General features: G+C 42.9%; 1 protein-coding gene across 3 annotated transcripts in view; it reads left to right on the top strand.

Annotated features, from left to right (window-relative positions):
• The window catches only part of CPLX1 (complexin 1), a 340,570-nt gene that overhangs the window by 208,770 nt on the left and 118,260 nt on the right, over nt 1–13,540 (top strand). For all 3 annotated transcript variants that reach the window (XM_063914618.1, XM_063914619.1, XM_063914621.1), the window contains one exon: nt 5,582–5,757. In XM_063914618.1, coding sequence (XP_063770688.1) covers nt 5,582–5,757 — 176 coding nt within the window. The remainder of the gene's footprint in view (nt 1–5,581; nt 5,758–13,540) is intronic.

Raw genomic sequence — 13,540 nt, 5'->3', positions numbered from 1 at the left:
TTGTGCTGCAGCCCCACCTCTGGAGTCGCCACTGGACTCAGCAGTGAATGCTTTGGTAGTGTTGGCTAGTGCTTTGGCCCCTTCATTAGTGCTTCAAGCCCCCGGTTTCCCTGGGAATCTGGTGGATGTTTCTCCTGCTGCTGATCAACAGGGGTCTGCCTTTACTGTTGTAGTTATTGCAGATTGTTGGCTTGCAGGTGTCCTCTGTTGTTCTCAATCTACTCAAACTTCTGATGTGGGCATCCCTGCCCCTCTTCTCCCTCCACAATTACAGCAGGAGTCATCCTTGCCCCCCAGTCCACTCGGCCCCCGAGTTCCAGTGGCTAAGAATCAGCTAGGAATCACACAGGTGGTGTCCATAATCATCACCCCTCCCCCCTTGTACTCTATGTATCTTCCTCTGTATTCTTCATATGGAAATCAGATGCATCATATAAGCAATTAACCTGTATTAAACATTTTAAGCTAAAAATCAAAGTGAAAATCTATTTAATAAAGAAAGATCACATTTTGAATGTACAGTTTATATTTATATAATGAATATTTTATAATTTAATAATTTACTGTAAAAGTTAACTGTATGTGGTGCTTTAGGAAAAATGCACCATATGTTTCTGTGTTATAATACTGCACATGGCAGGTTATTGTACTTTCAATCAAATAATGTCATTATGATGAATAGATAAACATATATATAGTGCTGGATTTACTTTTCACTGAACATTTCACGTACGTGTCTCTAGTGATACAGCATCAATGAGAAGCATTAATAATAAAGGCTTGCAAACACGGGTTAATATCTCACATTTGTAATTCCTGGTAATTGAGCTTTTACTCTGTTCAAAAAAATGATTTAAGCGAATGAAGCTACACACAAATATACAAACTGTCTGAGAAGAATTTGATTCTCTCTGCATGTTTGCTACTATTTTCTAATTTCCTGCCTTGTTCGTAACTAACTTTTAGTACAGTATAGTGCAAGCAATAGTGTTTAACACAAGAGGGGTTCCGTTGTGTGTAAAGATGTCTTTATAAAGGTGGCTTATGTATAGTTTTAAGCAAATACTCTGACACAACGCAGGTATAACTGCCATAGATACAGTTCCTATGGGGCCTACAGCCGAGGGGGGCTTGTTCTCAGCGATGCACTTGTATTTTAGTGGGGTGAGGCAGGACCTGGCATGTGGGTCGATATTGCCCTGTGTTGGGCAGCCCCCCGCATGTCAGAGAATTGAGTTGTAGTTTTGTGATTCTTTGCAAAATTACAACTCATGCAGAATGAGGGCCTAAGTTCTTATTACAGTATTAGCAAATTAATTTACAAAATTTAGGAAAGAGTACGCAATCTGAGTAAAATGGCAAATGACAGAGATCCCATAGCAATGACCCACTATTAGTGAATTAAGACTAAAACATTAAAGAAAAAGTATGCTAGCATGGGAATCGGTACCATGACAGAGTGTCTAAGTCACGCCAGGCATTTGCGCTATATGGCACAATATGAATGGGAGTATGAGGACACTGTCACGCTCGGCAAAGATTGGGGTTCCGACAACCGAGCTTGGGCTGGGAGGACAGCTGACTGTGTAGGAAGTAGGTGAGGTGGTTGAATGTAGTTCTTTCTCATGAGATGGAGGCCTAATAGGTGTAGAGTTGGCTGGTGAGCAGAGAAAAAGAGTGAGAACTGTGTAGGAGGTTAACTGTATCTTTAATGAAGAAACAACTGTACACCGATACTTGAAGAATTGAAAGACACGGAAAAGAACTGGAGTCAATGATTCAACGATTTGAGGAATGGAGCTGAAGATCACCGGTATTTGAGGCACTGAAAAACTGTGGTTTACGATTGGTAGACAAGGCTGAAGGAGGCTGGCTTTTGAAGAACTGAAAGACTGTGGCTTGTGACTGGTAGATGAGATTAAAGGAGACTGGTTTTGAAGAACTGAAAGACTGTGGCTTGAGCTTGGAGAGGGAGGCTGAAGAACTCAGATTCTGAAGAACGAAGACCATGGCTTGGGCTTGGAAAGCGAGGCTGAAGAACTCAGATTCTGAAGAAATGAAGACTGTGTGGTTTGGGCTAGCGAGACGCCCGCAGGGTCCACCATTTAGCACCCGAAGCCCCTTAATGACCGGGGGCCCGTGAGCACCTCCACGAGTGGCGACGGGTTAAGCGACAAGACTTCAGCAGCGACAGGTCACGAACTGATGATAACAACTGAAACCGGGGAACCAGGAGCAGCCTGGAAGCATAGAGCTGGAGCACCTTTCACAGGAAAGCAACTTGAAGCACTGGCACTCTCTCACTGAGCCAGCCCCCTTTTATAAGGGAAGACTGCACCGGATTGGCTGGAAGCAGAGTGTGAATTCAATTGGCAGATCTCTGGTCTCCAACACGGCCGCCCCCAGCACTGGGGACATTCTCAGCTGCAGCACTTTAGCTAACACAGCTTTGGCCCTGACTTCCTGAAACAGAGTCACTGCCAGAGGGCTCTGATGCATCGACTACCCACCGCAGTGCCCGGCTCACCAGACCCCGGCCCCCGACCTCCGGAAGCCGCACGCGTGCCCAAGGACCCACTGCAAGCAACTCCCCGCCGTCGCAGCCGCGCCAACCACCGGGATGGCAACCCCCGGGAGACCGCACCGGAGGTATGGCTCCGGATACTGACAGACACATCTTTAGTACAGAATGCTGCAAGGAGACTTTTAGACACTTTAAAAGCTCTGTTAATGCAACAACAATGTACAAGGGGCTTAATTCCCAGTTGTACTCTATGCAATTGAGCAATCATCGGTAGTCTGTGCATGCATCACTGCCACAATTCATACACGTCATAATTGATTGTGATTATGATCACAGTGAGGATTCATTCAGTAACTGATGGGCGTGGCTGTTTTGTGGGAGGAAATGGGGAGTGGCAGCAAAAAGATGGTGTGTTGGGATTGTTTTTAGGGTCTCACTTGCTGTGCCCATTCTGAGCGAACAAAGGGGGCAGTGTTTCCCCGATCTGCATCAATGCTGCAGATTTGCTGCAAATGCTGCATCAATGCTGCTCCAATGGGTGTCTTTCTTAAAACAGTTTGTCTATTCTTTAACAGCAGAATAAAGCCTAGTACTTGGTAAATGTATCTAATTTATTTCTGCATTCAATAAACATATAAACTGTTTGAGTTTGGATGATAACATCTAGATGAGTATCTTCATGTGCGTATCATAGTTCAGTGGTAACATATGAATGATACATGTCAAGAAACACAGTGAATCTTATAAAATAAGTGATCTCCAAGCAAAATGCAATTTATTTTAATGGGGTCACACCACCATTGGCTTTATACAGTCATTTTCTCTGTGCTATATTTCATTTTTTGAGACTATTTTCCAGAAGTCTAGAAAGAGCACTGATCTTTTTGACCTGGGGTTTATGAGCAAATTCCCTTCATCTCCTGTACAGATGTCAGGTGAATTGAAGTAATCATAGACACATTAAAAAATTGATGGTATCCTAAAGGCTATCATTTCTGTTCATCTGCCAGATGGAGAATAACATGATAGTTGGCTTGTGCAAGACAGGAAAATCTGACAGAAGATACATTTGTTTAATATGTTCATGATTGACTTCTTCTCAATGTTCTACAATTATTTTCATTGTAAAGTACAGTAACTTCTGATGTTTGTCTGTTGGACATATATTCGCCTGTATTCTCTTTTCCCTACATCTTAAACCATCTCTGTTTTAATGTAGTTATGCAATCTTTATTTTTGTGTTAAGCTTTTTTCAGTGATGAACAGTTTAGTAGCCGATTACATGGTCAGCTATAGTTGTAGCTATTTCCTACAGTACCTCACTTGAGACCATTGACTGTGGTTCATCATGTAGTTCAGGGATTCCCAAACTGTGTGCCGTGAAGTGAATACTGTCCCTAACCACATGACTGAACATAAGGATGACATATTTTATAAACACAGTTTACTTAATATTTTTTTCTAAATTTCTCAAAAGGAAATTTTTGGCCTGGGGGTGCAATAAAAAAAATTCAGATACTTAGGGCGCCGTGATTCAAAAAAGTTTGTGAACCACTGATGTAGTCTATTCATACTTTAACTAATGTGGACTGACTGTCATAGGTCTCCTCATTGATTTAATGGCTAACTACATGACTAAAGCTAGGATTCAAAGGAGTTTTAGAGACACAATTAAAAATGAAAAAAACATGACAATAATACATATGGAACATTACATTTCATTGGTAGAGCACATAGGTTGCTATAATCCATGTGTGATCTGTATTTCTATGGGAAAGTGGAGGAGAGACATAGGGGTGAGATGAATGACTGAGGGATCATTGATGCTTATGACAAAAAGAGCCTAACCAGTACACAGTCATCTAGACATAAAGCATGTCTGCATGGCCAATGGTAGGTCCATCCCCATCTGAGGAAGCCTCCTCTCAACTGCTGCATTCCCTGCCCCATTACATCTTAACTTAGCAGGGAAAGAGGGTTGGGGGTGTCCTCCGTTCTTTTCAGACTGGGGGGGATATTAAATTATCCGCAAATTCGTGGCAATTTTGCGCCCGAAATTTTTTTGCGGCAATCGGCCGAAAATTGCAGCGAAAACGCTCCGTTTTTCGACCTATTCAATTCCGACCGGGTTTCACGTGAAAATTCTTGCAGTGAAAAGTGCAGGTGAAAATGGGGAAATCAGCCTGTACCCCAAAAAATGCTAAACTAACATAGGAAAACAGAAGAGAAGTGTATTAGAGATCACATTAGAGCGTTTTTGGGGACTTAAATTGTGTGAAATGGCTGTTATATGCATTTTTTTTTAAATGCAAAAAAATTATAGAAAGCAATTTTTTATGAGCAAAATAAATGCTCTCATTAAATTTGGGGTACATGAAAATGGGTATAAGTATATATTTGGGTCATTTTAGGGTACTTTTAAAAAAAGTGGAAACAGACCGATTACTCCCATCTGCAAGCCTAAAAAACACCTGTCCCACTCATAAAGCACCCCAATATACCAGTCCCATACCTTGAACCCCAATTTCCATGACTTTTTACTTTTTCACCCCAAAAATGACATGTCATTATTTGCCAATTAAAAATAATTAAAAATAATTAAAAACTTCAACGTGCCTAATTAGTCATTAAGGGGGGTGTCCCAGGAGTTCTGTACCATATCCAAACATTTTTACCTTAAAATAGTGACTTTTCCCAACTTTTCACCTGCTTCAGAGAAGGTGAAGTGAAATTAGTGAAAAAATGATCACCGATAAGTTTTCACGGAAAATTGAATAGGCTGTAATTGCGTTTCACGTGAAAAGTCCATTTTTTTCACCCGAAAACCGGACTTTTCACGTGAAAAGTTCGTTATCACTGCTAATTGAATATACCCCTGGGAGTGTGACATTTTAGTCAAGCATTATGTTTGACTAAAATGTAACACTCCCAGTCAGAGACATGAAAAGTTTAAATTAATGTTAGATTTTGTTGAACAAATTGTAATTAAAGAACACATTTTCCTACAATACTTAATTTTATTGTATATATTCTAAATGTTCACACATTATTTTATAGGTGCTACAAAAGACATGGGAAAAATGCTTGGGGGAGATGAAGAGAAGGATCCAGATGCCCAAAAGAAAATGGAAGAACAACAAGAGGCTCTACGTCAGCAAGAGGATGAAAGGAAAGCAAAATATTCAAAGATGGAGGCGGAGAGAGAAGTAATGAGACAAGGTATCCGGGATAAGGTGAGAAAAGTATAAACAATATTATTTAATGTGAACAGAATATACTGGCATAATAGAAATGATGCTGATAGCTAGAAGTGTCTTGAAGCACATACAAATTCTATGGGGTAAATGTGATAGGGTCCAAGTTGCTAGAGGTGTGGGACTTTGGGCAAGAATGCCCTTATTTTTAAAGCGCCAATCATTCACAAGGCAAACCAACCTGTGTCAACTCGGACCCTAATACATTTACCCCCATATGTTTCACATTTCTAAAATTATTATATTAACCATCAAGAAGACATGATATAATATTCATTATATTTTTGTATCGGCAATAAAGCATATAGTATCTTGATATTGGAGGATTTTTAATACAATAAAAAAATCATGATGTGATCAGCAGTATTGCTGTTGCATAATTCCATGCATAATTGTATGCAATGTACTCACTAATAATCACATAAACTAACATTGCTTAGAATCTACTGATCATGAATTATGTCCTACTCTGTCTCCATAGCCAGCAGTTATACATACTTGATTAATTCAAACAATTGTTGATATTCTCAGAGAAAATAATCTCAGGAGCTGTGCAGCTAGATGGAATGTGTCTGGCTAACTAATGTATCAACAAATACTACAGTTTAAAAGAGGTTGCTACTAGAATGAAATTGTTACTCCTCTGGTTTCTAAGAATATTGTTACATTATTCCAGGAAGATTAAGATTGTATTCAAAGAATTAACTTAAAAAAAAACAGATAAATTGTTTATTCTGTGTTACAGTGTATAATGGTATAATACACCAGCTCTTTTCTCCTTCTGAATTTTCATAATCAAATTTGACTTCAATGCTGAAACTATTATGGCTGAGTTATTTATAAATTCTCAGTGAATTCTAGTTTCCAGACAAAATGGCTGCCGTTTTTATGACTCAGTCAGTAATGGAAACACACAGTAATGTGGAAGTTATTCCACCTAACAGAATGAACAAAACTAGTATTCTAGTACACTGCTGGCAGGTACTTTACATGGAATGTTATCAATTGATGGTGGAAACCATAAATGGGCATCCCTGCCATGCTAAATGGGAAGGCAGTGGGCCAATCAGAGAATGGTGTTGCAGCTAATTGCAACGGTGGGGGGCAGGACTCAGGACTAAGCACCACAGGTCAGAGGCAAAAATCTTTTGTACATCTTTGCCATCAGTGGTGGAGAACCATTAGATTCCACTATTATTGGCAAACCAGTGAGGGTTGCTAGCTGTTGATACTTTACTAAGAGAGACAGTTTGTGTTCTTTGCCTGTGTGTCCTAAGTGTGTCTGTTTGTATGCCCTATATGTGTTTGTTACAGGGAGACATGAGTGACACAGAGCTGTTATTTTATATTCTCTTTAACACTGCAGCATTTAGTAAAACAAAAAAGGGCCTGATTTTGAGTTGGATGTAATCGCGGACATTCTTGCTTCTTTTGCCAAAGTTACAATATGTCGTAGCAATTTTATGCTAATACTGCTACAAAGCCCTTCCCTATCATACATCCTGACATCTGAATGTGCAAGGACTGAGTGGCCCACTCACAGCATCTATAAACACTGTATTACTATCTGGTGCATCTATAGATGCACCATCAGTCACGCCATCTGAGTATGGCCTCCTATGTAAGTGTCTCTGTATGTAACTACAGTACTTTCAACAATACGCCTGCGACACTCCCATAAGATGAAACATCTCTGTATGTCCTTTTATTCACTTTCTTGTTACCACCCAGTCATCGTCCAGGAACGCCGCTTACATTTCTGCTGCAACTCTGTGCAAGCAGAATTGGGACTAACTGTATGCAGGGTGTGACTCAGATGCATGTGCACAATAAAAACATTGCTCCACTGCATCCATCATCACCACTGCGCCTGACTCAGAATCAAACCTAAAGACCCTTTAAGTGCAATTTATGTGTATTATAATTTTTGTATTTCATTATGCAGTGTTGTAAAGAATACTGTATATAATCTATCTATAAACTACGTGGACAAAAGTGATTGGACACTGACAGCAAATAGATCAACAAGATTTTACTGACATCAGTACTTCGTGGGTCCACAACATGCAGTGATTACTGCAGACACTCTGTCCACAAGTTTCTAGACAACAAATGGTATGTTTTGCCAATCTGCCTTAAGTACAGAGACCAACTGTGACACTGAAGAAGGCAGAGTCTGTCTACAATGCACCTGTCACTCCAATTTGTCCCAGAGGTTCTCAGTGGGGTTAGGATCTGGACTCTGAGCTGGTCAGTCCATCCTGGTTACTGAATATTCTGTATAGCAGTCCAGCGTCACCCTAGAAACATGACAGGTGGCATTGTCCTCCTGATAAAAACATTTTTTTTCCATAGAACCATCACAATGTAGGGAGCACAGAGTTGACAAGAACCTCTCTATACTTTGCAGAGTTAATGTGACCATGCACTGCAGCTAGTGGACCCATGCTAGACCAGCTGAAACAGCCCCACAGCATAACGCCACCACCATTCTTCTTTGTGACTAGAGGATTGTGAGCAGCTGCTCGCCCACAAAATCCAAGTGCATGGACCTCCCTACAAAGTGTTCTTGTCAAAACCCAGCACATTAGTGGCCATTTGGAACTTGTGTGCCATGGTATGCCTGGGGCGACCTTTATTCTTTCACAGCTCCCTGGTTAGCACCCCCTGATGCCTGGGTTGCAGTTTCGAGGGGGCAAGGTGCATTCCTGCAATTACCTTTCTTCTTCCACACAGTAATGACAAAAGACACAGTGGATTTAGGAACCTTCCTAACATCCGCAATGCTTCTCACCTCTGATCAAGTAGCCTACGATGATCCCCTTTTCAAACTCGGATAGCTCCTTCCAGCAAGCCATTCAGTTAGCAAATGATCTACCTGTTTTATACCTTCTTGAATACACGTCTGCTACAGGAGCACACCACGATTGGCGGTGTCCAATCACTTGTCTACATAGTGTATGTATATATATATATATATATATATATATATATATATATATTGTGTGTGTATATATATATATATATATATATATTTATTTAATTCATGTTTTTATGATCACTTTTTATAATATGCCTGAATACAGAAATACTTTAAGAACAGCATAAATATTTCAAAATCTGTACAGCCATGTAATGCTTCAAATATGCAAGTTTTGTAAATAATCAATATTATAGCAAAGAGGAATGTCACTCCCCAGCTACAGTACATCTGCCGTTTATGAAATGTAAGCAATGCTGCATTTGATTTTTCCTGTATATCAAGAGCAAACTCACGTAAATAAGTTGTCAATGGCAAACGAAGGCACCAAAATGTTTTTATAGACAGTTCAGAAATTCTATATTAATATGATTTTGGCATAATCTGTACAGCCAGAGGCGTAACTAGGGTTTTTGGAGCCCAGGGCAAGATCAATAATGGCGCCCCCCCCAAAAAATAAATAAATAAATAAATAAATAAATAATAATAATAATTTTTTCTTAATAAAAATAATAAATTAATAAAATGATAATTAAAAAAAAATACAAAAGGAAAGTATGTGCAGACGCCACCGGTGTCACTGCATATAAAGATGTCAGGGTGTGTATGTATGTGTATCTAGGTGCAGTGGTCGAAGTTGAATTTTTGAATGTGGAATGAAAGAGTGCAGATAGCAATTATGCGCGCGCCGAAGGCGCGCGCGCTCCGGAAAAGGGGCGTGGTCACTCAAAAGGGGCGTGTCCTTCAGTGTAGTAGGACCCCTTATACTATCTAGTACTGGTGCCCCTTTCACATTATAGCACACGGTATGAACCGAAATTCACATTATAGCACACAGTATGAGCCGAAATTCACATTGCCCCACACAGCATGAGCCGAAATTCACATTATAGCACACAGTATGAGCCGAAATTCACATTACCCCACATGGTATGAGCCAAAATTCACATTATAGCACACGGTATGAGCCGGAATTCACATTATAGCACACGGTATGAGCCAAAATTCACATTACTCCACATGGTATGAGCCAAAATTCACATTTCCCCACATGGTATGAGCAGAAATTCACATTATAGCACACGGTATGAGCCGAAATTCACATTACAGCACACGGAATGAGCCAAAATTCACATTACCTCACATAGTATGAGCCGAAATTCACATTATAGCACACGGTATTAGCCAAAATTCACGTTACAGCACATGATATGAGCCAAAATTCCCATTATAGAGTTAGGGGATCCTACCCCCAGAATTAACATGGCCTGTGGGGCACTATGATGAGGGGAGCCCACCCCCTTAATAGACTAATTGCAGAGTTTAGCAGCGGAAGGGCTGCAGCGGTTTCTCACCCCAAGCTGCGGCGCTTCTGCCACCTCCGACACTCCACATCTTCGGCACCACCCGGGATGCAGAGCACCACACCGGGTATGCACCCTTTTCAGTGTGGCCTGCTGCGCTCCGAAGGGGTTCTTGTTTCATGCTGCAGGATCCCGATGTGCGCCTTCCTCCCCGCTGTTACTGTCACGGTAAGCATTAGTATCGTTTACCGCAGAGGCCATTTTCTGAGGCATATGTGTTAAACCTCAGGAACTGAGATGCCCTTCTCACCATACAGCTGTGTGGCCGAGCCGGGCGGGGGGACAGCCAGCAGCAGCATGCCGGATATCAGCAGCAGAGGGTGCGGGCTGTACATACTTGAGGCAGCTGGATATTCAACAGTGCTGAAAGCCTCCGGAGCCCGCACCCCCGGAGCTGCAGTACACCGGCAGAGGACACCCATCCCCCGAACCCTGCGTAGCCCAAAGCCGGAGATCAGCAGCATGTTGAACGCGGAAGCAGAAGCTGCTTATTGCCGGTCAGCATGCTGCTGATCTCCGGCTTTGGGCTCCGCATGTGCATTACAGCCCCCACCCTCGGCTGCTGATATCCGGCATGCTGCCCCTGCTGCTGGTTTTCCACCCGCCCGGCTCGCCCACCCAGCTGGATGGTGAGTGAGAAGGGCATCTCAGTGCCCGTGGTTTAATACATATCTCTCTTCGGTAAATGGCCATTAGTACATCCCACACACACTGATTACACACACACAGACTGGCCACCCCCAAATCCTACACACACCCACTCAGACTACACACACACACACATCCTCATACTTTCCTCTCCCCCACACACACACTGGACTGCAAAAATTTACACACACTGACACTGTTACACACACACACAATTAACACACACTCACACTGTCCCACACACACAATTAACACACACGCACACTGTCCCACACACCAGTGGCGTGCGGTGAGGTCAGTGGCGTGCGGTGAGGCACTACAGCCATAATGTCCGCCGAATCCTGTCGATGAACCCTACCGCCACCGAGCCAATGCCCGCCACTGCCTCTGAGCCGATGCCCGCTGCCACCACCAATGGCTTACAAACTCGCCCACCATCAACTGACCCAGCCCTCCGCCACTAATTTGCAACTCAGTCCAAAGTCGCCAATGCCCGCTGCATGCCTGCTCATCATACTTGTGATATATTGTACATTTTTATAGAAAAAAATAATAATCAGTGTTTGGGACTGGGAAGGGAGTGGGAGGAGGACATGAATGCAATTTTGTTGTCCAGGGTTTCCATTAACTTAATGGAGAAGGGTCTGAATGGGTTAAAAATGTAAAAAAAAAACTGCGTGAGGTCCCCCTCCTAAGTATAACCAGCCTCTGGCCCTTTGAGCCGGTCCTGGTTGTTTAAATACTGGGAAAAAATTGGACAGGGGTTCCCCGTATTTAGACAACCAGCATCGGGCTCTTAGTCCGGTCCTGGTTCCAAAAATACGGGGGACAAAAGATGTAGGGGTCCCACCGTATTTTTAAAACCAGCACCGGGCTCCACTAGCCAGGGACATAATGCCACAGCCGGGGGACACATTTATGTAGGTCCCTGCGGCCGTGGCATTACCCCCCCAACTAGTCACCACTGGCCGGGGTTCCCTGGATGAGTGGGGACCCCTTAAATCAAGGGGTCAACCCCCCTCCAGGCACCCAAGGGCCAGGGGTGAAGCCCGAGGCTGTCCCCCCCATCCGTGGGCAGTGGATGGGAGGCTGATAGCCATGTAAGTAAAAAAAGAATATTGTTTTTTGTTGTGGAACTACAAGGCCCAGAAAGCCTCCCCCGCTTGCTGGTACTTGGAGAACCTCAAGTACCAACATGCAGGGAAATAACGGGCCCGCCGGTACCTGTAGTTCTACAACAGAAAAAATACCCAAATAAAAACACAACTCACACACCGTGACAGTAAAAATTTATTAAAGCACACTGACACACTCACACATACTTACCTATATCCCACGCCGGTCACGTCCACTTGTCCAGTAGAATCCAATAGGGGTAGCTGTAAAAATGAGAGACACATTACTTACCTACATCCCACGCCGGTCACGTCCACTTGTCCAGTAGAATCCAATAGGGGAATCTGTAAAAATGAGAGACAGATTACTTACCTACATCCCACGCCGGTCACGTCCACTTGTCCAGTAGAATCCAGTAGGGGAATCTGTAAAATGAGAGACAGATTACTTACCTACATCCCACGCCGGTCACGTCCACTTGTCCAGTAGAATCCAATAGGGGTACCTGTAAAAATGAGAGACAGATTACTTACCTACATCCCACGCCGGTCACGTCCACTTGTCCAGTAGAATCCAGTAGCGTTACCTGTAAAAATGAGAGACAGATTACTTACCTACATCCCACGCCGGTCACGTCCACTTGTCCAGTAGAATCCAGTAGGGGAATCTGTAAACATGAAAGACAGATTACTTACCTACATCCCACGCCAGTCACGTCCACTTGTCCAGTAGAATCCAATAGGGGTACCTGTAAAAATGAGAGACAGATTACTTACCTACATCCCACGCCGGTCACGTCCACTTGTCCAGTAGAATCCAATAGCGTTACCTGTAAAAATGAGAGAGAGATTACTTACCTACATCCCACGCCGATCACGTCCACTTGTCCAGTAGAATCCAATAGGGGTACCTGTAAAAATGAGAGACAGATTACTTACCTACATCCCACGCTGGTCACGTCCACTTGTCCAGTAGAATTCAATAGGGGTACCTGTAAAAATGAGAGACAGATTACTTACCTACATCCCACGCTGGTCACGTCCACTTGTCCAGTAGAATCCAATAGGGGTACCTGTAAAAATGAGAGACAGATTACTTACCTACATCCCACGCTGGTCACGTCCACTTGTCCAGTAGAATTCAATAGGGGTACCTGTAAAAATGAGAGACAGATTACTTACCTACATCCCACACTGGTCACGTCCACTTGTCCAGTAGAATCCAGTAGGGGAATCTGTAAAAATGAGAGACAGATTACTTACCTACATCCCACGCCGGTCACGTCCACTTGTCCAGTAGAATCCAATAGGGGAATCTGTAAAAATGAGAGACAGATTACTTACCTACATCCCACGCCGATCACGTCCACTTGTCCAGTAGAATCCAATAGGGGTACCTGTAAAAATGAGAGACAGATTACTTACCTACATCCCACGCTGGTCACGTCCACTTGTCCAGTAGAATTCAATAGGGGTACCTGTAAAAATGAGAGACAGATTACTTACCTACATCCCACGCTGGTCACGTCCACTTGTCCAGTAGAATCCAGTAGGGGAATCTGTAAAAATGAGAGACAGATTACTTACCTACATCCCACGCCGGTCACGTCCACTTGTCCAGTAGAATCCAATAGGGGTACCTGTGAAAATGAGAG

The sequence above is a fragment of the Pseudophryne corroboree genome, chromosome 1, assembly GCF_028390025.1.
Source record: "Pseudophryne corroboree isolate aPseCor3 chromosome 1, aPseCor3.hap2, whole genome shotgun sequence".
Classification (NCBI taxonomy): Eukaryota; Metazoa; Chordata; class Amphibia; order Anura; family Myobatrachidae; genus Pseudophryne; species Pseudophryne corroboree.
Note: the sequence above shows the minus strand (reverse complement) of the source record. Positions and strands in the feature narration are given on the sequence as shown.